We start from the raw sequence: 24,199 nt of genomic DNA, 5'->3' as shown, positions 1-24,199 counted from the left end.
AACATCATATACATACTTCTCATAATAAATTACCTAACTTGTAAAGAGGCATAGTAACATGATAAATCAAAATGAAGTTTGTTTATTTTAATCATTGTTCTCTTATGGGTGAGTTTAAAAAAGGCAAGGATGAAAAACTAAAATTCAATCTTATCTTTGTATGAATTGGGAAAATCTTCTTATGAATTCGCTTAGGCCTTGTTTAGGGTGGTTGTGAGTTTGTGACTTATGAATTTTATATTTTTCATTTTAAAATACAAAATTGAAATCAAGATGTGTTTGAATAAATTGGGTTGAGTTATTTTTCACTTATTTTTAAAATATTTTTCACCTGATTTTATAATCAATGAAAAAAAAATCTATTATTTATTTTAATTTTCACACTAACTCTAGTCACTGTTGTTATGTTTTTGTTGTTGTCTCTTACTTTCTTCACCATTGTTCCCTTATGCTTGTGGGTGGAGCTTGCTTGTGTTGCACTATCTTTCTTCTACTTATAGGTGGACTTCATTTGTGTTTATGTTATGTCCTTCATGTCATTATTGGATGCTTGTATATTTGCTATCTTAATTTTGGCATGTCTTTCACATTCTTTTGTTTCTTTGATTATTATTTGTAATCCTTTGTGTGTTGGTCTCAAATTCTTTATATAGAGGTCATGATTTATTTGTTTATCCTCCTTTTTTAATGAAGGCAACTTTTTAGTATATGAATATTCAATTGTAGCCATTAAAATTCAATCACACTCTAAATATGTATCTTGTTGCTCTATCGTTAGTTCACTATAGTAGGATATCTAACTTGACTTTTATGTTACTAATAAGACTTTTTTTTATCTCTATATGAATCCACTATCATGAAGACTCTCAATACAATAAATTTTATGCCTGGATCCATTGTTGATTTCATCATACTTGTTCAAGTTGGTCACCTGAAGAAGCTATCAACTCTGATATCATTTATTGCTCACTAAAGGTTCACAAACATATCTCCACACTAATATGAAATTATTCATTTTGAGCTTGAATCTCATGAATTTATTTATTTATCGTCATTACCCAAAAGGCCTAATACTAGTAGAGAATTTAAGTGATTCATCACCAAAAAGTCATTTGATACAAAGGATCCTATGCCTTTACCCACTGTCGGTTCCAGCACATTTATTTGAATTGATCACCTAGTCGAACCATTGACTTTGATAACCATTATCATGCACTAATAGTTTACACACGTTTTTATATTGGTATAATATTATTTACTTTAAATTCTCATGATTTAATTTTTAGTTATTATCCAAAATATCTCATATTAATAGAAACATTTGTGTTCTTATTGTCTTATGTTTGTCTTATGTTTTAATAATGTGAGATTTTGTTACACCTACAACATAAACAAACATGATATTTGACTATTTTCTTATATTACTTATAGTCCTTATTATAGGACCAAAATTTTATAAATTAGTTTGTTACTTTTTATTAAATTCAATCTATCATGTCTCAAGTATTATTTTTTTCTTTACAAAAATATCATTATTAAATGCATTCAGAGTTGAAAAAAATAAGTAAAATTAATTTAATTTATGACTTTTAAAATATAAATGTCTCATTTTTTTTTATTGAAATACAAAAACTTAAAAATCATATATTAAATGTCTCATTAATTAGGAGTAATTTATTTTGTTTAAAAAAATAAAATTTAAGACATATTTATTAATCTTAAAAAATTAACCTTTTTTATTTAATTTTTTAAAATTAATTAAATTTTAAAATTGTAAATTAGTTAATTAAATTTTACTATTCGAGTTCATTAAACAATACACATATAAATTATTTAATAACTTTTTTAGGGTTAAATAAATTTTAAGTCTCTCAACATTTCTAAGAATTCAATTTTTAGTTCCTTTTAAATATTTTTTTTGTCAATCTTTTGTCCTCCATTAATTTTTTATTACATAAATTAATCGTTAAAGTTAAATTTTGTTGTATTAATTGATAATATATGCTAATAAAAAATTATTAACTCAATTATTGATATTTATGTGACTACTTAACAAATATCAATTTATATGATATATGTGATTTTTCTATGGTTTAAAGTCAAACATTAAATTTTTGAAAATAAAAGATATTATTAAAACAAATCTTCAATCATATAATAATGAATAAATAATAAAATTATAATTTAATATCTATTATACAAATATTTATGAAAATATCAATAATTAAGTCAAACATAATTTATTAACATAAAATTAAAACATGACTAAAAAAATAAAAAAATAAGAATTGAATTCTTAAAAAAGTTGAAAAACTTATTTAAATTTTAATTTATCAATGATTAAAAATGTGCAAAGAGTTTGATAAACTAGATTTGATTTATGTGTAGGAGGAAGTTGGAAGTTGCAAGATGGAAGCACGATTGATTGATTGCTTTTGGGAAGCGAAGGGAGTGGGCGGTGGGACCAGCACTGTCCTTGGGAGGGGGAAGGTGGTGGGGCCCGCTTCGGGATTCGTGAAAGAAAGCCAATCAAAATCAACGGTGCTTCTGAGTGTCATCAGAAGAAGGCAATGTAAGTGCCAACTTTTCCTCGACTTGGGTTTCGGAAACTTCCTTTTCATCCATTTCCAGTTAATACTAATAATACTACCACATGCTTTTCTCTTCAATTTATAACGCTTTACGTATGTGCTGACTTAACTTAGTTAAATGTTTTAACTTGTTAGTTATAACTTTACTATAACTTTAATACTTAAATAACAACAAAACTCCAGACTAATACTATAATCGATATTCATATACATGTCCATCCAAAGATAAAAAATACTAAGGTAGTTGTTGATATCATTAATAATCGTTTTTATTAATATATAAGTTAACTTTAATTTTTTTCTTCTTCTTATAAATGTTTCTAAAGAAGTTTCTTCAAATATATATTTAGTGAGCTATGACTTATGGCTTATTGTATGACTTATGACTTACAATTGTTTGATTAGCCTCTGTTTATTTAGTTATAGAAACTGAGCCTACGCGATTATTAAGGGAAAACCCACAATAAAATATTCTTTTCTCAAAAAGGCAAATTTTCAATTATAAGATAATTACGTATGACATACTATACAAATGCTAAATAGATAAAGAGAAATGCTATGGCGTTGGAATCATATATATCTGGCACTTAAATTATCGATAATATTAAATTAAATTTTTTTTTTTTTACGTTAAATCATCCTATAGAATTATAACTTTTAGTGTTCGGAGAATTTTTTGGATTATAACTTTTAGAGGATTAAGCATTTTCATAAAGAAACCAGTAAACTCAACAAGGTTTTTATAACATTAAATTGGGAAACCTCTATCTCAACAAGAATGAAGACTACATACAACAAAATCCAGATACATCGAATATGAAGCCATATAAGATATTGTCTTGTATGTTATAAGTATATCGTCGTGTATCATGGGAATATATGTAGCACGCATTCATATTATGAATAGAATATTTAAAGTTTTAATAAGATCAATTATTAATAATAGAAAGTTTTGAAATATACATTAATAAATTTATTTTTGAAAACCTTAAATATTAATTTAATTGATATAATATTATTACACTATGTCCGATCCTATATTATAGATAATATAAGATAAATCATAGAACAAAAAAAAAATACTCAATCTAAACCTAATATAAATATAAATATATTAACATAGTTTAAGAAAATTCATTAAATATATTTAATTTTAACTATTTCATATGAAATTCACACTACATTTCTATAAATATCCTTAACCATACTCATAATAGTATACATAGTGCTTTCATTGTTAACCATAGGGGTATTTTTGGATTATGAATATCAAATAAGGTTGACTTGATTGAAATATACTTATATTTTAGTCCAAAAATTTTAAGCATTTTTTTCTTCTTATATATGGGTTTAAAGGAAATACTTAAGTTGATTGTTTTAAATTAATTAAATCAAATTCAAATTTCATTCTAAATATACTCTTTATTTTATGTGGTTGTCACTCTTTATTATATTTAATGTTGTTAGTTATAAGTGAATGCATATAAAATAGAGTTAGTACTAATAAATTAAGGATATGAAATAAATTTATCCTTAATTATCTTTAAAAACTAACAATTGTTGCCTATAGAGATAATATTAATATCATATATTCTATTATATGAACAAGTATGAAATTATACAAAATATATAATTAAAAATAAATTTATAAGAATTAATTAGTATTATTTATATTAGTAAGGTGTGTTTATTTTTTGATAATTTATCACTTACAAATTTTACAATTAAATTTATTTTAGCTTGGAACAACAATAATAGTGACAATAACAATAACAAAGGTGGGCAGCACCAACAACATTAGGACAAGATAATGATAACAATAATAATGACGGTAGAATGATAACAACAATGATAAAGATGACATGGATAATAACGATATTAATGATGATGATGATAATGTGATACCAAGATGACAATAGAACAACAATAATAATAGTGGAAGCAAAGATGACAATAATGGGTGGTGGTGCTAGTCAAGAGACAACTAATCTAATAAGATATTTATAATTAAATTTTAATCTCAATCATTATTAATAATTATCATTTCTTATTTTAAGAAGTTTATCATTTGAAACCTTCTCACATTACACATACATGCGTATAAAATAGTTACTTCCCTTAATAACTTATATATAAATTAAAATTTAATGAACTATAACTATTACATTAAAAAGTTATATTTAACAAATTAAGTTTATAATTTTTTTTAAAATTAAAAATTATTTAATACTTATTCTATTTCACAATAATTGTAATAACTCACTCTTTCAATAAACTCGTCACTTTTTCTTGTTAACGAAAAAAAATGCATTACTTTCCATTACAATAATGGAATCATTTATGACGAAACAAGTTAAAAAATAACAATTAACACAATATTAAAAAACGAAAACATATTAATTTTTAAACCTTTGTTAAATATAAAAATTGCCGTCAAGATTTTGTTACATAAATTTTAAATTAACACACGTTCATTAAAAATATCATACATTAACGAGAATGTTCCTTCCAAAGCTGATTACAAACCATTATAATTCAACAATGCTTTTAAAAAATTAAAATTCAGGACGTGGTACAATCCAAATTAGAAAACATGTCTCAACAAAAATGAAGACTAGGTACCAAAAATTCCAGATACATCGAATATACAATAAATTCGCCCTCCATGAAGCCATACAAGTTATTGTTTTTATTTTAAGTATATGTATCATGGGAGAATATATATATATATAGCACACATGTATATTATATATAAATATTTAATTTTTATTTGATTAATGAAAGATTAATTATTAATAATAGAATATTAAAATTATATTAATAATTTTAGTTTTAAAAAATTTAAATTAATTTAATTGATGATAAATGATCATTTTATTAATTTATAAATTTCTATTATACATGATGTTTATAGTGTATCAAAAAAATTTGAGTATAGCTTCCCCATCTGGCCCTTTCGCACCAAGCGGACAAGATAGGATGTAGCTTACCATAAAATTCTTATTAAAATAAATAACGACTAATATAAATATTTGATTTGATATAACAAATGAAAAGACACGTGTAATAAAATGATATAACTAATAATAAGAAAGAACAACTATCTCAATATTCAAGAACAACTATCTTTTATTTTTTTTTTTTCGTCCCTGGAGTACCGACAGCAGTGACTAATCTCTTAACACGACTGCATACACAAGGCTGGATTCGAACCCCTGACCTTGCTTAAGCGTGGATCAACCCCTACCGCTGAACCACACGCTTGGAATTTATCTTTTATTCTATTTGAGATAGTGCTCTACTAATTTCTTTTTTTTGGACTTTTCTTCTATCTATACAAAGAGGTAATAAATATAATTTTATAACAACTTAAAAAATGAACGGACTACCTGCTTTGATGAAAAAAAAAATATTAAATAATTTTTATTTTATTTTTTTATTTCAAATTTCAATATTCAAGAACAACACTATCTTTTATTCGAAAGAATCTAATCCAATAATAAAAGGTTACAATAATCTAGACACATTATTCAATCAACTAAAATCTCACTTGGTTCAAGAACTATTATTCAAAAAAAGTTTTGAATAAAAAGTATTTTTTTAACTTAAAGGTGATTTTAAAATTAAATTATATGAAAAAGGCCAAATACTTTAAACTTTTCATAAAGCTTGTATTTTTAACTTTCAATTTAAAATGATTTTAATTTCCAGAAAATATAAACCAAATACTATTTAGCTTCTTAATTAAGTATTTTACAAGTTACAAAGATCATCCGAGAAACATGAAAAATGTAAAGAAATGCACCATGGGTGATGACCATCCATGCACTTACAAGGCTAATACGACTAGATTAGGCGCCAAACATGAAAAGGAAAGAAGAAAAAAAGTCAAAGATATATATGTACTGTCTCATTACAAAGCTCACTACACTAACGTTGAATTCTTTACGTGTGACCACATTCTTGCTTGGATCATTGAAGAATACATAAAGAGATGCATGACAAGTTGACAACCACCTAAACGTACAGGAAAATTCCACGCCATAATTACGTTTTTTTGTATTATATAACACGTTTAAATTTTTGTACTATATCTTTGGTCAAGACTCTTTCTATTCTATTGTTTGTCCGTTTTATAAAACTTTTTTCTTTATAATATTTTTAATTAAATAAAAGTTTATTTTAGACAAAAGAAAATAAATGATAAAAATTAATAAGACAAACTCTTTTTCTCATTTTACTAGGATCAAGAAGATGATTAAATACAGTTTTTTAAAACATTAATTAATTAGATAGGAAACAAGTATAAATAAAGTTAAGTAAAGTTATTAAATGGATCAAATTAATCTGATTCAATCTTTACAAGACAGGTCTTATCCTTAAAGTGATTTAACTCGACTTGAATTACGTTTGAACAGTTATTTTTAGTACAATTTTGTTCATGTTGGGTCATTAGGTTAAATTGATCTTAAACAAAAAAATAAAAATTTTTAAAATTAATTTTAGGTCCAAAAATAATAAAAAAAATTATTTTGCAAATTAATTTTTTTAACGAACTAAATTTGTTTCAACCTTTTAATAAAAAAATTATATTTAAGACATGAATAGAAAATTAAAAATAATGTAATGAATAACGAATATAAATAGACCAACAAAATAAGGTAATAAATATAAAATTATATTACTTAAACTTACATGAAGAATTGTGGATTAAATCTTTTTCCTTGACTTTAAATGATATTAAGTTTACTTTCTTGATGATCTACTTTAATGTACTTACACTAAAAAATTATATAAACCATCTTTTATTTTATTAACTTTATCTCTAAAAAATCATATTACATATTCATTACTATTAAGATTATTTATTTTTTATTAAATCAACTTAAGGTCCGATTACAATAACTTGATTTTATTTAAGCTATTTTTTTAAGACCAACTCAACTATATATATGAATGAGTTGATTAGACCAAATTTGAGAAGTTTTTTAAAAAGAGAGTCGATTAGTTTAAAAAATAATAAAGATTAAAAAAAAAACATTTCAAATTATTAACAAATTTAACATCACTAATTAAATTAACCAATACTTTTAAAACGTATAAATAATTAAATTAGTTAAAAGAGTCTTATATATAAAAAAGATATAATATTCAATTAAAAAGTCGTGATACGTGCAAAATAATTCATAGAATAATTTGTTTGTAAAAAAAATTAATATAATCCTTTATACAACATCATCTTCTTTTATCTATTTCTCATATATATATATATATATATATATATATATATCTACAATTATTGTTTCTCTAAATTAAATTTATATTTTTCTCTTAAAGTAATTATTCAATATAATATTTTTATTTTTTATTTTTAATCAATACTAAAAATTTTAAACTTTCAAATATTAGTTTATTAATTCAATTAATTTATATATTTTTTAAATAATACTTTTAAATATATATTTGTATATAACAATTTTTTTTTTATGTACGTATGTTAAATATTCACAATTTTTGTTAAATGACAAATTGCTTCCTGAAAATCTTGGATAATCAATCTTAATAAAATTCTAATCGCGTTATTTTTTTTTCAAAAAATTTGTACTTAAGACATTATTTAAGAAAATGAATTCAATTTTATTTAAACTAACAACTTATTAATAACAGATTTGTTAATTTTTATTAAATAAGATTAAAGTGATAGTATATAATTTTTATTTGACAAAATAGTATATAGCGTTAAGTTTTTTAAACAACGACTTCTAGACATTTGTATGTTAAAATATTTCATCAACTCAATTTTTTTTCTTTTTACCTCATAATGTGAGGAGTATTACGAACATATTTTTTTTAATTAATTAAAATTATAAAATTAAGAGAAAAGTTATTAAATAAAATGTGATATTCTCATATTTTAAATTTTTAATAAATTTAAACTGATAAAATATATTAAAAAGCGTGCACTTATAACATTTTTATGCATATTTTGTATTCATCCTATTTTTTTATCTCCTTTTTATTTGATGTCGAATAGATTTGATTGTGGTAATATAATTTTGCTTTAAATTAATAATGTGGTATGAGATAAGGGCTTCTCCGACTGAATTTGTCGAAGCTAGCATGGCCCTGAGCTGACCTGTCTGTGCTCCTCCACCTCGTAAGTCGTAACTCATTCGCATATCAGTGGGCATCCACAGCCACTCACCGAGAGTAGCCAATTTCACTACTCGCGTTCCTGACGCTCTAAATGGTTAACACCAGTCACGTTGTGTGTTTGATTATTGAGTACCTTCATACAAGGGCGAGTACGCGTCGCTGTCCTTACCCGACGATTGGTTTAGTTTGGACTGCAGCGTCGATCAAAATCTTTGTTTGCCTGTTACCTCTTTTAACCAATGAACGAATGCCACGTGTCATTTTATCGTTATGATATTTTACTTAATTTACTATTCGTCATTTTTTTTTTTGGTTTTTTACTATAACAATTATAATCTTTTTAATTTCTTTAATAAATCATTAGTTTTACACTTTAGTTCACATTTTTCTTTTTGTATTACTACCAAACCCTCAAGTTTGAGCTTGAGTATACAACTCTTAAACAATTCTATCTTTTATACTCAAACCAGTGAGATGCTTTATGCGATGATTATCAGCTGACATGAACAAGGTCATAATATGCGCAAAACTTTCACGTATGATAATAAACAATCATTACACATATGAAATAATAATTCAATTACTATAAATGTTTTTTTTATTTTTTTAAGTATTCTTTAACTATTTAATAGTGATTTTTTTAAAAAAATATTTGTTTAAAATATTAAAAATGACTATTTTTATAAGATAGTATTAATAATTTAATATGATTATGAAGAAAAATAGTGAAAGAGGATATGTCATCTCTCATAAATTATACTACCTAATATATAATTCTGACATACAAAGTCCTGTGTCTGAAGGCATAGTGACAGTCCAATTGTAATTTGCAATAAGGGCATCTAAACCCAGAACCCAATCATCTTTTATTACAAACTTTCGCGCATTGGAATTTGGAGGCCATAAAAAAGATGCGATGCTACACGCAAACAAGTAGTACAAGTCCGCTAAGAAAAGCAAGATAGAAAGATTGGCCAATTTCTCTGCCTTGCTAGCTACCTCATATACCTCGATTAATACATTAAACTGTTGCTCATACAGTTATAGCTTGCAACCTTAACCATGGAAAGCTATGAGATAATTAAAGATATAGGCTCAGGCAACTTTGGTGTCGCAAAGCTGGTAAAGGAAAAATGGACTGGTGAATTATACGCTATCAAGTTTATTGAGAGAGGATTCAAGGTTCTATTTTCAAACTCCATTTCTCTGCCCATGTATCTCTTTTGTTGTCATTACTTGTACATATGCACTTTGGAGCTCTTTAGTTAATGGGGTTCAATTGGGTTTTGCAGATTGATGAACACGTGCAAAGGGAGATTATAAATCATAGGTCCTTGAAGCATCCCAATATCATTAGATTTAAAGAGGTACGGAATTGGAGATTTTGGTTTCAATGAGTTTAAACTCAAAGGCGTTTGTGTAATTATTTGTCTTCTCCTTTCTTTGGCTACTTGTTACCAACTTTGTGAAAATATACATGCCTCCAGTGCTATATATACTATTGAAGTTTAAACTCTTGTCCTAGATTCAATTTTTTGTCCCAGAATGGAATAAATATTCGAGACGAATTATGGGAGCATCATTTCTTTCTTTCTCCTTCATAATTCAGTTTTATTCTCTACCATATTCAGTACCCTCATGCATCTCAAATCTCAATATTCAGTGTCTTTTTTCTTTTTGTTTTGCTCAAAAGGAATTTTCAGAATCATGTAAAGAACTGAACTAGAAATGTTTTCAATTTGATTTCTTAAATTCCTTCCCTTATGTACACGTCGACCAGCTTGATATGGCCAAAATAATTTATAATATATATAAGTAGCCTTTACTCTTGCAAGGCTAGATGCTACATTCATCCTTCTTTCATTGCTCAATTCATCTTTTTATTTTATTTTATTTTTTTTATAAATAATTTATATACCTTATTTTGATTATATGACATATGAAATGGCCACTCATCGCAGGTGTTACTTACTCCAACTCATCTTGCAATAGTCATGGAATATGCTGCCGGAGGAGAACTGTTTGAAAGAATATGCAGTGCTGGGAGATTCAGTGAGGACGAGGTTGATTAGATTTTTAGATCATTAATTATAATTGATAAAGAAAAGCTTCGATGGCTTTATGATAGTGCTTTTGTCTTAGATGGCCATTGTATTAGTTAGCTTTTTAGATTCCAAATAGTGATAAATTAAGATTGCATCGACTGTACATTCTACATGAAACAAAGTAGGAGCACTGTTTCTTCTTCAGACAAATACATATACACACTAGTGTGAAGTTTTGAATAACAAGTAATCAACGGTTTCTTATAATTTTACTTTTTGTATTTAAAAGATTTTTACTATTTAATTTGGACATTATATCTTGGATTTGTTCTTTTTATTTTATTTTATACAGGGTAAAGAAAAAATTTCATCCTAATTTCTTATTTTGCTTGCATAGGCGAGATATTTCTTTCAGCAATTGATTTCTGGAGTCAGCTATTGCCATTCAATGGTACCATTTTCTTGTCCAATCTTAAACTAAAGGGTCTATTTTTCAATGAATGATTCACATTGAGTCTTGCTACTTCAATTAGCTGAATTGAAGATGTAATTTTGTCACAGGAAATTTGCCACAGAGATCTTAAGCTGGAAAACACACTTCTAGATGGAAGCTCAGCACCACGACTTAAAATCTGCGACTTTGGTTACTCAAAGGCAAGAACTTATTAATTAATTTCATTTAACATAATGTTTCAGAGTATATAGTTAATTAATCAATGGTGTATTGGTGGTCTTATGTTTCTTCAGTCATCTGTTTTGCACTCCCAACCAAAATCTACTGTAGGAACCCCTGCCTATATTGCACCAGAGGTTTTGTCAAGAAGAGAATATGACGGGAAGGTAACTAACTTTACATCTAAACTTTCCCTTTACAATCATGTAAGTGTGGCTTCATTCATTTGGAGCTAATGTTTGGTCACCGATATTCTCTTATCCTTGAGAATGATTAGGTCGCAGATGTTTGGTCTTGTGGGGTGACCTTATATGTGATGTTGGTTGGTGCATATCCTTTTGAAGACCCAGAAGACCCAAGAAACTTCAGAAAAACACTTCAGGTTAGTTGGACCAACAAACAATATGTGTTCCCTTTACTTGTCCAAGTGTTATATAACTAATTAAGCACGCAATATATTAATTTATTTTGGATAATTTTGACAGCGAATTCTTAGTGTCCACTATTCTATTCCAGACTACGTTCGTATCAGCAAAGAGTGCAGGCACCTTTTATCTCGAATATTTGTGGCCAACCCAGAAAAGGTACACAATTATTTGTGTTTCTTGCACAACATAACATACAATTACATAACATTTTCTAAGTTCATTCAATCGCAAACCATCATATACCCCCTTCATTCTTTTTTATTTGCGAGTTTTTTTTAGGAAAAACTTATTTTTATTTACTTATCAATTTTCAAATTTTAAGATAACATTAATTATTATATTATCAAAATATTATTAAATTTAACCTAATTTTTAATTAATTTACACATAATATTTATTATCAAAATTATTATATAAAAAATAGAAAAATTGTTATATAAGAAAGTTAATTATTTGCATTAAATTTTAATACTTTTATAAGATTTTTTATAAAATTTTTTTGTTATAAATGTTAAAAGAAATACTATAATCATAAGTTCATACATTAAAAGAGGAAGCAGTTTGCTTATATTTAGGAATAAGAAATGTATAATTTTTTTTCTTCTTATAATAGAGAATAAAAGAAGTATTATAAAAAAAATGAAAATAATATACGATAAATTCATTGACTTTTACGATATAATAAAATTTATTGAAGTTATTTTTTGATCATAATTAAAATTTTACCTTAAAAATATACATAATAAAAAACAAAAATGGTCATTAAATGTAAATATTGTTGTGAAGGTAAAATTTCGATTCTTGAAAAATTGTAGAACAATACCATATCATAAAAGTCATAATAATGATAAATTTTAATTGATTGAAAGTGCAAAAGTTTTTAAAGTACGTGCACGACCCTTCTATATCTCAGTGTATTATTTTATGATGTCAATTTTATTGGGGTGAAACAGAGAATTAGCATACCAGAGATTAAGATGCACCCTTGGTTCCTAAAGAACTTACCACTAGAATTTATGGAGGAGGGTGAAGAGGTGTTGCAAAATGATGTGAATGAGTCTTGTGAGACACAAAGCATTGAAGAAATACTGTCCATAATTCAAGAGGGTAGGAAAGCGGGTGAGGGCCCAAAAGTAGGTGAGCAGTTTGTTGGGGGCAGCATGGACCTTGATGATATTGATGCAGATGCTGACATCGATGACATCGAGACAAGCGGTGATTTTGTCTGTGCACTGTGACTGATGCTTGCAATGTTCCTCTTTGCACACTGAAAAGCAGTTTAAGATAAGATGTTGTTCCTTAACCAGATGGATGGATAGGGAATCAAACAATTCCTCTCTACCGGGCTTTGTTTTTGATGCTCCTTTCATTCAAACTTACTAGCTTGTCTTGTCTTCATCTCTGCCTATGTCATGGGAATAAGGGAATGTTACTGATTTTTTGCTTTATGCTTTCGCACTTAGCCCAAAAATCATATACTAAGATATCTTCTCATCATCTAATGTAATAATTAATAATATATATAAATATAGCTTGGGTTTCTGTTGCACCATGCTTCCTTGTTCCTTGTTGAATAAAATTATTTGCGATGTCCCTTTTCTCATAATTATTATAAACGTGAAATGACAAATTCACATTTGAATAATAAGTGATCTATCGTTGTCATTGTATCGGTATCGGATAAAGGTACTAGACAAGTAATGTAATGTGAGCGATGCTGATGCATCAAGCTGCTCGACTGCTCCTTCATTGAAGCTTGAAAATTTAAATATTAACCTTTTATTGATTTTCTTTCTAATTGGGGATATATAGATTTCAGGTTAACTTTATCGGTCAGACAAGGATGATGAGATTATTGGCAATTTAATATGTTTATTCTTTTAATTTTTATGTAGTTTTTGAGTTTATATTTATTTAAACATATTTTAAATACTTTTTTTAATAAATTATCAAATTTATTTTACTTTTAAGTAAAGTTTTATATTTGAATTTTGTGAGTAAAACAATGCTAAAAATGTTTTATACCTTTTTAAAGGTCTATTTAAATCAATTCAGATGAATTAAAATTTAAATCATTAAAATTGATCTAATGATTAGAATGAGATAATATGTATGAGATCTTAAGTTTTGTCAATGTAATTTTATGAATAAAAAAAGATGAGTCAAAATTTAACATAATTATAAATATCTAGAATTTTAGATAAATAAAATAAAATAAAAAGTACAAGTTTGTATAAAATTATAATAACAATTTAAACGTTAATCAATCGTTATCTATAAGCTCATATTATAAAAAATTTAAACAAAATATTTATAATCGTGATGGTATAATATAATTGACATTTTTTTTAACATTTATAACAAACAAATATTATATATTAAATATATTGTTAAAAATGAAGTAGACAATGAGACTTTCTACTACATTTTTTATTTATAAAAAAGTATAATATAAAGAAAGTAGACAATGTCATGGTAGATTTCTAAAATAATAAAAAAAAGGAAACAAAAACAAAATAGGGCTTGATATTATCGAGTATCGACTTCTTGTCGTCAAGAAAAAAATATTTTTTAATAAATTGATCCTAGTATTGTCGATTTATCAATTTTTTTAATAAAAAAACATCATTAAATAAATTGAAACTTAAACTTCACAAAATTGATTAAAGATTAATGTATTTATCATATCAGCACCTTCAGTCAATTTAACTCTAGACTACATCGACAACACCATTGTTCATTAACCCATAAAAAATGCTTTTACTTTTATTCTAATCTTATATAATTAGCATTTTTATTGAGTTTATAAAAAAAATGCGGTAATTTTCTAAAATTTCCTTTATTCAAAATTTTCTAAAACGTAATCAATTTATTTATGACTAACTCATGCAAACTTTATTAATATAATGAAAATTATTTATTATAAAAAGTAAAAAAATTATATCTCTTATTTTAATAAATTTATTTACTTTTTATCCTTATAATCTTATAATTTAAAGTTTATATTTTAGTTTCTATACATAATTTTATTTTTCTTTTAGTAATTATAATCACATTTTTTTTAATTGAATGATTATTTTTAGTGTTTATAATTACATAAATTTTATTTTTTAATTGCCATAAGAATAGATTAGGGAAATTTAAATAAAAATAAAGCAATATATATCAATTAAAATGAAATATTTTTATTATAAAATTAAAATGTAAAATTTATGTAATTACGCATAGAAAATAATAGTTAAACCTTTTTAATTTCATGTTTTACTAATGATTCTTTCATGGAATGTGTTTTTTTGATGATACTAGTGAATATTTTTATATTTTATTTAATAAAAATATTTGAAAATTATTAATATTTATTAAATTAATTAATGTTATTTTTTATGTTTTATTTTTAAATTTTCAAGTGTTGAAGTTGAATATTATGTTTGTAAGAATAATTACTTTATAGATATGAAAAAGTTTGGATGCGCAGTTGGTTTTGGGTCAGGTGTGGAAACAGAAAAGCCCAATAACCGAACCGCAGGATTTGCCAAAACCCTACCAAAAACCAAACGGGTAACCGCCAAGCGAAGCAAAAGCATCGTGAACAATGGGTGGTGGCGGGAGGGGAGGAAGATCACGCACTCAGCGGAAGCATTTCCGCCAGAGCAGAGAGAATGTGTGGAAGCGTTCCAAACCGGATCACGATCCTTCTTCCACCGAAAATCCCTCTTGGACTCCCTTCGCTACTCAGAACGACGCTTTCGATTTTTACTACAAAGAGCAGGGAATTGTACACCCGCAACAGTGGGAACAATTCGTCGCAGTTCTCAGAACTCCATTGCCCGCAACCTTCAGAATCAACTCTAGGTAAAAATACGCTAACAGTTACAAACTCTTCCATTCTATTCTATTATGCTTCTCTCTCATTCGCATATCGTTTTGTTTCGGGATTGCAGTAGCCAGTTTTCCGACGACATTCGTTCTCAATTGGAGGATGACTTCATGCATTCTCTTCGTAACGAGGTATGTTACTTGCTACCGTTTTTGTTTTTGTTTTTGTTAGTATTTTTTTAATTTTTGGCTGTGAATTGTTCCTTGTAGGTTGTTGAAGGTGGTGAGACGGAGGCTATTCGGCCGTTGCTGTGGTACCCTGGGAACTTCGCTTGGCATTCAAATTTTTCTAGGATGCAGCTCAGGAAGAACCAAACACTTGAGAGGTGAATAAAAATTATGACGATCTATTAAGTTATATTTGATTGCGTGGACTTTGAGTATGGATATTACCTCAATTATGACGTGAATCTATATGTTTCATCTCTATTTAGACAACCAAACACTGAATTGAAATGTTATGTTATGTCGATTGCTGCCTCTGATTACGTTAAATCTTGCAGGTTCCATGAATTCCTAAAACTAGAAAATGAGATTGGAAATATCACAAGACAGGAAGCTGTCAGTATGGTGGGTAACTTTATATATCTGGCTTTTTTTTAGAATTTTGAATGCTTAAGTATGGCGCCTGTAGATTATTACTACTTGTTCTATCCTTCAAGAATTTAACTGATGTCACTCTAACGGTGTTTGCAACCTAGGTTCCTCCCCTCTTCTTGGATGTGCATTCAAATCATTTTGTGCTTGATAGTAAGCAACTTCTAGTGCATACAGTACTTTTTGTTGTTTTACCAGCCCTTATTATATATTTGCTTGATTTGGATTTTGGAATTCAAACTTCAGTGTTTCTAACTATTATACTTTTCCTTTCCTTTTTTTTTCAGTGTGTGCTGCACCAGGTTCGAAAACATTCCAATTGCTTGAGATTATACACGAATCAACTAAAGCAGGATCACTACCTGATGGAATGGTTTGTGTCATTTTAATTACAAAAATGTTGCTCTCTGTTTCTTTGCCCTTTATTTGTTGCTCTTATCTTGTATTGGTAGCTAGGTGCATTTTGATTTTCTGGATTGAAGAGCTATCTAAATTAGGCATGTAATGATTGGGAACATTCTTTATTAAATTTTTTTTATTAGGTTATTGCAAATGATGTTGATGTCCAAAGATGTAATCTTCTCATCCACCAAACAAAAAGAATGTGTACAGCCAATCTAATTGTTACAAATCATGAAGCACAACACTTCCCAGGATGCCGGTTAAACAGAAATTATGAAAGGACGGAGTTAGATCACAGTATTGGCCAACTGTTATTTGATCGTGTTCTTTGTGATGTCCCATGCAGTGGTGATGGTACCCTTCGTAAGGCACCTGATATGTGGAGGAAATGGTAGTTTTTATTCCTTTCTCAAGCTCCACTTAATTTTTTTGTCATTCACCAAATTATATTTTAAGACTTATTTTACCCTTTTGCAGGAACACAGGGATGGGACAGGGTCTTCACAGCCTACAAGTTTTAATTGCTATGCGAGGTGCTTTTCAATTTTTTTCTGCATCTAATTTAGGGCCAGCCATTGATGATTAGGTGCTTGTCATCATTAGTCTTGCTTTTCTGTTTTCTTTTATGGTGCAGTCATCTCATCATACTCTTTTTGTTTTCAGCTACAATATTTATTAATAACCAATAGTGGTCGTCTCACATAGTCACATTGTCTTTTGGTTCAAGACATTTGCTTTAGGCAATATATTATTTCACTAATCACTAGTCTATAAATCCTTGCTGAATTTGGTAGTCTGTTCTTGCCTTGGATTGAGTATTGCCTCCCTTTGCCCTGAAATTTTTTTTTGGCATTCAAAAAGAAAATTGATTATAATCTCAAGTCTATGATATTCTGGTTAGAGTTTTGTTGACTAGAAGATGATTATAATTGAACACAACTAGACTGATCTAGCATGGACAACTAGGTTTAGCTACAGAAAGTTCATGGTGACTTGAGCTGCTCTGTATGTTTTTTTAGTGAGGATCATTTGTTGAAAGTTTTAGTGTCAATAATTATTAAAAAAGGGGTATGTTGGAGAGTGTTACTAGAACTCCTCATTTGTCAATTTGTTGTGCTTGTTATTTGTCTTCTGAGGATGAAAGGGCATTCTTGCACCAACAAGGAATAATTTCATATTATGTGCTTTAAAACATTTAAAGACAGATTGTTGGGTAGAAAAACTAATACTGTATTGTCTTAGCTAAAAACTAGGTTTTGAGATATTTATTGAAGATTATTTTGGTAATCTCAACAGAGTATTCATATTTTCAGGTTTATCTTTACTAAAAAATGGTGGAAGAATGGTTTATTCAACATGCTCAATGAATCCTATTGAGAATGAAGCTGTGGTTGCTGAGGTAATCTACCTTGAGAGCTCTATACATTGATGCAGCATTCTAGTTCTTATATTTACTCATAAAAGTGTTTTTATATACTAAGTCTAAGATTAACAAATTGACTATTTACCATTGAAGCATGGGTACACAAATTTCTTAGGGTACCTGTATTGTATCATGTATGTACTTGGTACAGGCAAGCCTTAGGTACTTGCTTTTAAAGTAAATGAAAATGGGCATGGACTTGCAAATTTTGTCCAAACAGCAGAATATGATCTAGGCAATTTTGTTCAACCTTTTCTTGTTTCTTATCCTCTCTACTCCAACAGCATTCTATTACTCATTCACTGGTATGGCCGTTTGCAGTATAGTGATTCTATTCAGTTTTCTCTCCCTTTCACTTCCTGACAACCCTGGATGAATGTTACTTCTCTTTTATTACTTGGTTTATTCTCTCTCTTTCTCTCCCTCCCTACATTTTTAAAAAAATGTTTCGGGTGATATGTCATGACTTAACTAGTAAATGCAATTTTAAATTCTGTTAGTTTATTTTACTTCTGTCGTTTTTACTAGAATCTAGTGCTCGAGTCAGGTAGTGACACCACCCATACTTAGGTATTTTCTATTAACTATGCATTTGAACGACTGAAAATGGTTGTCCCCTTTGGGCTTATGTAACTATTTTGCAAAGCAAAGATGTGGGAGAAAAGAATTATAGTGGTTTTGCAACTACTCTAATGAGTCTTACAAGGTACTTATTTTTTAGAATTTGAGGGAAGAAGAAAATGGGGTAGGTTTATGTTCAACTGCACCAAAGTTTCTTTACCTATTGGAACTAGAAGTCTCAATGCACCTTGTGATGTGTCTTTTTAATTGGAACAAAAGAAGAGTTAGTGTAGGACCATTAGAAAGGGCATTTAATAAATTGAGCAAGAGAAGGAAGATTGGAGAAGAGAAGAGCTGTGCTAGTATTGGAGAAGGAAGATTCTGCGGCTTGAGTCAAGATACACAGTTGAAAGAAGGAAACTTGCTAGGTCATTGCAAAATCTGCCCTTTTATGAGACATTTTTAAGCCATACATATTGAGACATGCTCATTTTTGAAAATTTGTAAAATGAAGCATGTCAAATACTTAATAGGACACATTCATGCTTGGTGTGGGTACCTGTAAGACATCCGTGCAGCCATGATCAGAGATTAATGTTAACATTCTTCATGGTCATTTGATTTTTGGTTACATTTGGATAAAGCTTCTTAAAAGAGCACGTTTTCCAAATACATTTTCTTTATCTTTTTTCAATAGAATACAGGAGAATATAGAGAGATGCTGTGCACAATCCTTTTTTCTTTATACCCTCTTTTCTGTTGTGTTGCAGGTTTTGCGGAGGTGTGGAGGATCTGTTGAACTTCTTGATGTCTCTAGTGAGCTTCCACAACTTATTCGTCGGCCAGGTCTCAAGAAATGGAAGGTTTGTGTTTGGTGTGACCAACTTACCATTTTTTTGAGAAGTCGGATTTTGAAGATAATATGTTTAATATTCAAAAACAAATATGTTTGCTACCTATACATGCCAAAATTGTGTTATATCTCATTGTGGTTTCTCTAGCAGACAATGCCGCCTTACATTGTGTGATTTGACCATGCGAAGGGTTTTGAAGGAAACTCTGGGTGGTTGGCTTTCTTAGTTTCCTCTATTTTTTCCCCTTGATGGTAATCAGTGTTCCAATGTGTGTACATTCCTTACTGTAGCTGTGGGTAAAAAAATCTTGGTGCAGCCTAGCAGCTATGTCTCTTTTGATTCCAACCTGGGATTCCCTATAGATTTTATTCCCTGGTATTTGACTTTTGATGGACTTGGAATACTGTTTTTCTGATTGGTTTTTGTTTGGAATGTAACTGGTAGTGAGTGTATACTTTCTAATCATATTTCTGCTATTTGATTAGTTGGATGTCCATCAATATATACTCACATTTATGTCGATGGTATTAAAATAAGTTTTAAACTTTCCAAATAGGAAATTCTTATGTTTATTTAATTTGAGCATGTATTCTAGTAGAAGCTGTTGGTTCTACATGTGATTCCATTTGTGGTTTCAAATGTGGGAGGGGTTTTGTTTTGTAGCTGCTTGCCTTTAATATTTTTTAAAGGTGTTTAAATTTGGAGATGCAGGTATATGACAAGGGCACTTGGTTAGTCTCTTACAAAGATGTTCCTAAGTTTCGTAGAAGTGTAATTCTTCCAAGTATGTTTCCTTCTGGAAGAGGCCATCAGGATCTTGTTGATAGTAGTTGTAATGTTGACGTAGATGACATTACTAATGTTAATGGAAATGCTGGTGACGGTATTCTAGCCGTAGAGAATCCTGCTATGTCTGAGTCTTCTGTGGAAGTTTCAGATTTCCCTCTAGAGCATTGCATGAGGATAGTGCCTCATGATCAGAACACTGGAGCCTTCTTCATTGCTGTACTGCAAAAAGTTTCTCCTCTGCCAGGTAGTTTTTCATGAGTACATTTGTTTCTCTTGATGATTTTATTAAAAGATAGTTAGGAAATTCTATTGCACGAAGAAAATAATTCCAAGTTACCATTTATGCCTTGTTTATGTTCATTGTCACAAACCTTTGTTTGGTATAATAGATTTGTAATTGTTTACTTGCAGCAATTTCAGATAAAACTAAAATAGAAATCGATGAGAAATGTGTAGAACCAACAAACCATAGTCTTAATGATGCACAAGTACCGGAGATTAATTCACCTGAAAGCACACATGAAGAAGTCTTAAAATCCGTTTCAGAGGAAAATGTAGATGACAATGAACCCAATACCGAAGATTTGGAAGTTAGTCCTGTTACATGTGACGAGCAGAATTCCAAGGAAACTCAAGAGCCCAACAATGTACCAAACATGGCAAAGAGGGTTCCAGGCAAAAGAAAGCTACAAATTCAAGGCAAATGGAGGGGTGTTGACCCTGTTGTCTTTTTCAAAGATGAAGCAATTATTAATAGTATAAGGGATTTTTATGGGATCAATGAGCATTTTCCATTCAATGGTCATCTTGTTACAAGAAACAGTGATGTAAATCATGTGAAAAGAATTTATTATATCTCCAAGTCAGTTAAGGATGTTCTTGAGTTGAACTTCAAAGTTGGGCAGCAACTTAAAATAACCTCAATTGGCCTGAAGATGTTTGTAAGTATATTTTACTCTATTAAGAGATACTGTTGTTTCTGTTAATATTATTATTTTATGTGGTTGATTTATTCATCATTCATGCTGCTAATTGTAAAAATAATTTATGTGGATGTTAATAATTTTTTTAATAGAAGGGGCCCAAAAAGTTAGGTAGGTAATGGTGTAACATAGATAGGAGATTGATCTTGGCAAGGGAGACAAATTTAGTCAGAATCTGATTTGTAAAATTAAAGTGTATGATTTTTTCAACACATTGATATTGAAGAAGTTAACCCAGACTCTAGTATTGTTTGTTTGTGGCGAATATTAGTTAGAAAATAGTAATTCTGAGTTGTTTCATAAATGGTTCAGTACCTAGGCATTTCTATTTGTTTTGTTGACTCAGTTTTAGATACCTGTTAAACATTATTGGATATGAATTATAGTCAACTGCTCATTTAATTTTGACATGATGGTAAAGATTGTTTATGTCATATGCAACTGCTTTCCAAACCAAACTTTGTGGATCCATTCTAGAATATCTTAAGTGACATGCATTCTGCTAGTTATAGACACAAGCTACATCATTTAATCAGTTCTTGATTGTGGGAAATATTTATTCTCCGGTTCTTGACTTTCAGTAATAAATGAGCTTTTGACTAGTTCTTAAGTCTACTAACTGAGTGAAGTATGCTTGCCTTCGTCTTACAGGAAAGACAAACAGCACGAGAAGGTAACTCTGCACCATGTGCTTTCCGGATATCATCAGAAGGATTGCCTCTTATTCTCCCATACATAACCAAACAGATTCTGCATGCATCTCCCGCAGACTTCAAGCATCTTCTGCAGAACAAAGATGTAAAATTTGAAGATTTTATTGATGCTGAGTTTGGTGAAAAAGCTGCAAACCTGATGCCAGGCTGTTGTGTGGTAATTATGAGTAAAGGTATGTATCGCCACGCCTTAGATAAAAGTTTAATACCCACTTATGTCGACATATCTGTTTATATGTGGCCTTCTTTTTCTGCAGGGAACAGCGTTGCTACCGAGTCCCTCCAAGTGGATGAATCCACAATCGCCATTGGATGCTGGAAGGGTAGGGCGAGATTGAGTGTGATGGTTACAGCTATGGACTGCCAAGAACTACTTGAAAGGCTTTTAATACGTTTTGACACTAAAAACGGTTCCTCTGGGCATGTGGCGGCAGAAGTACAGCCTGTGCAAGAGTTAAACAGTAAAAATGACCATGATGATGGTGATGTGAAAGCTTCTGTGAATTAAAAGTGACTACTTAACAAATATTTATTACTCAGTTGTAACAGAAATGAATGCTATTTAGCATTTACAGAATGGTGATTTTGTCCTTCACCTACGAAACATCAGTGAAAAAGTTGCTTGTTTTTGTTAACCCCGTCATTATTTTCAAAGACAGACATTGTTCCATATTTGTATTAATATTTATATTGATATTATTCTATAGTTTCAGTTTCATAAATTGTTTCTGGGAAAACACTTGCAATACGGTTTAGACTTCCAACATCAAACGGCTCCCATTTATTTTTTATTTATATAGACATGATTCACATGATATTTTAAAATTGATTAGTAAAGACTAATATGTATTTATGTGACATAATTTTTATTGGTCAAATATTATTTTAACATAAACAAAAATTGAATTTGGAGTATCAGGTTGTAACACGCTTTATAACTATTGGATCCAGAGATTCGGATTAAATATTTATCTTAAGCAAGTGAACTTTCATTCTATATAATCTGACATATGATCTTAAATTTTTGAGAAGGTAAAGGATATTCAAGATATTAGTAAATTTTTCATAAGTAGAAAAACATCCAAGATATTAGTAAAAAAGAAAACTTCTATGTGTTGTGTAAAATATAAATAAGTTTTTGTTAATTAATTTTAAAATATTATCTCAATACTTTTACTTATTTGAAATTGTATATTCAATGATTTTTTATATTTTACATATTAAAATTTAATAAGGGTTATTTTTATTGTGTAACAGAAATTTTAGTTGAATTTATATGTAGTGCTGTATATTACTTATGGGCAGAAAGTACAGGTACCTTCCTAGTTATAGTATTGTTGTTTTTAGATTTTGAGAAGCTTAATGCTTTGTTTAGATGATGAAAATATTAAGAGTAAAGAAGTGTAGAAGACAGAATGAGAAGAAGATAAATAAATTTTGAAGTAAAGAAAGAAGCAGAAGAGAAAGAAAAATAGATGATATAGTTATATAACCAAAATAGGTTTATAAATAGAGTTAATCATCTATACACTGCTAGTGTAAAGTTTTTTACACTGACAATCAATCATATATTTTAAAGTTGCTTATTTTATTATTATTTCATTAAATAAGTAATTGACATGTCACTATTAAAAAATATGATTGGTTGTCAGTGTGAAAAAAACTCGCTTATCTTTTTCTCATTTTCTTTTATTTTCCAAACAATTAAAAGCGTTTCTTTTCTCCCACTTCTTTCACATTTTACTCTTTACAAAAGTCTTCTAAACCAAAAATATATAAATGTCCATTTTGGTAGTTAAAATTGTTAATAATCTACGTACATTATTATTTTTAAATTTTTTTAAAAATTATAATAACCAAACATTTAAATTACAAAACATATCAAGTCTAATTTAAATTATAAAACTACGTATATTATTGTAATAACTGTAGGTTTAAAAGTAATTTCACTCTATACTTATTTGTACAAAATTAATTTTTTAAAATAACATTTTTAAACAAATCAATGTTTTTAAAATTCATTTATTTCAAAATTAGTTCTTTTAAAAAGAATTTTATCAAATTTTAAAATAGATAAACCCATTATCTACATATCCATTATGATTGTT

At 28.5% G+C, this 24,199-nt stretch overlaps 2 protein-coding genes across 2 annotated transcripts; both read left to right on the top strand.

Annotated features, from left to right (window-relative positions):
• The first annotated feature begins 9,532 nt into the window (after positions 1 to 9,532).
• Positions 9,533 to 13,445, top strand: SNRK2.7 (SNF1-related protein kinase 2.7). The gene is made up of 9 exons (XM_020377703.3): positions 9,533 to 9,929; positions 10,040 to 10,114; positions 10,709 to 10,810; positions 11,190 to 11,243; positions 11,354 to 11,446; positions 11,540 to 11,632; positions 11,743 to 11,847; positions 11,951 to 12,049; positions 12,847 to 13,445. Exons 1-9 carry the CDS (start codon positions 9,810 to 9,812, stop codon positions 13,129 to 13,131), a joined length of 1,026 nt encoding a protein of 341 aa, XP_020233292.1. The 5' UTR covers positions 9,533 to 9,809; the 3' UTR covers positions 13,132 to 13,445.
• A 1,986-nt stretch (positions 13,446 to 15,431) lies between these two features.
• Positions 15,432 to 22,813, top strand: LOC109813507 (S-adenosyl-L-methionine-dependent methyltransferases superfamily protein). The gene is made up of 14 exons (XM_020377699.3): positions 15,432 to 15,745; positions 15,835 to 15,901; positions 15,980 to 16,095; positions 16,273 to 16,339; positions 16,471 to 16,519; positions 16,654 to 16,739; positions 16,909 to 17,159; positions 17,246 to 17,301; positions 18,082 to 18,167; positions 19,523 to 19,615; positions 20,318 to 20,639; positions 20,807 to 21,336; positions 22,030 to 22,264; positions 22,349 to 22,813. The coding sequence occupies exons 1-14, from the start codon at positions 15,486 to 15,488 to the stop codon at positions 22,597 to 22,599; spliced, it is 2,469 nt and encodes an 822-aa protein (XP_020233288.1). The 5' UTR covers positions 15,432 to 15,485; the 3' UTR covers positions 22,600 to 22,813.
• Positions 22,814 to 24,199: the final 1,386 nt, after the last annotated feature.

The sequence above is a fragment of the Cajanus cajan genome, chromosome 2 (assembly GCF_000230855.2).
Source record: "Cajanus cajan strain Asha chromosome 2, NIPB_CcT2T_4, whole genome shotgun sequence".
Lineage (NCBI taxonomy): Eukaryota > Viridiplantae > Streptophyta > Magnoliopsida > Fabales > Fabaceae > Cajanus > Cajanus cajan.
The sequence above is the reverse complement of the archived record's forward strand: the minus strand, read 5'-3'. Positions and strand labels throughout refer to the sequence as shown.

Coding starts and splice junctions, on each gene's coding strand:
- SNRK2.7 (XM_020377703.3), top strand. CDS start 9,810: ATGGAAAGCTATGAGATAATTAAAGATATAGGCTCAGGCAACTTTGGT. Junction 10,811..11,189: donor GGAGATTCAGTGAGGACGAG/GTTGATTAGATT, acceptor TTGCTTGCATAG/GCGAGATATTTCTTTCAGCA. Junction 11,633..11,742: donor GAAGAGAATATGACGGGAAG/GTAACTAACTTT, acceptor GAGAATGATTAG/GTCGCAGATGTTTGGTCTTG.
- LOC109813507 (XM_020377699.3), top strand. CDS start 15,486: ATGGGTGGTGGCGGGAGGGGAGGAAGATCACGCACTCAGCGGAAGCAT. Junction 16,096..16,272: donor AAGAACCAAACACTTGAGAG/GTGAATAAAAAT, acceptor TAAATCTTGCAG/GTTCCATGAATTCCTAAAAC. Junction 17,160..17,245: donor CCTGATATGTGGAGGAAATG/GTAGTTTTTATT, acceptor ACCCTTTTGCAG/GAACACAGGGATGGGACAGG.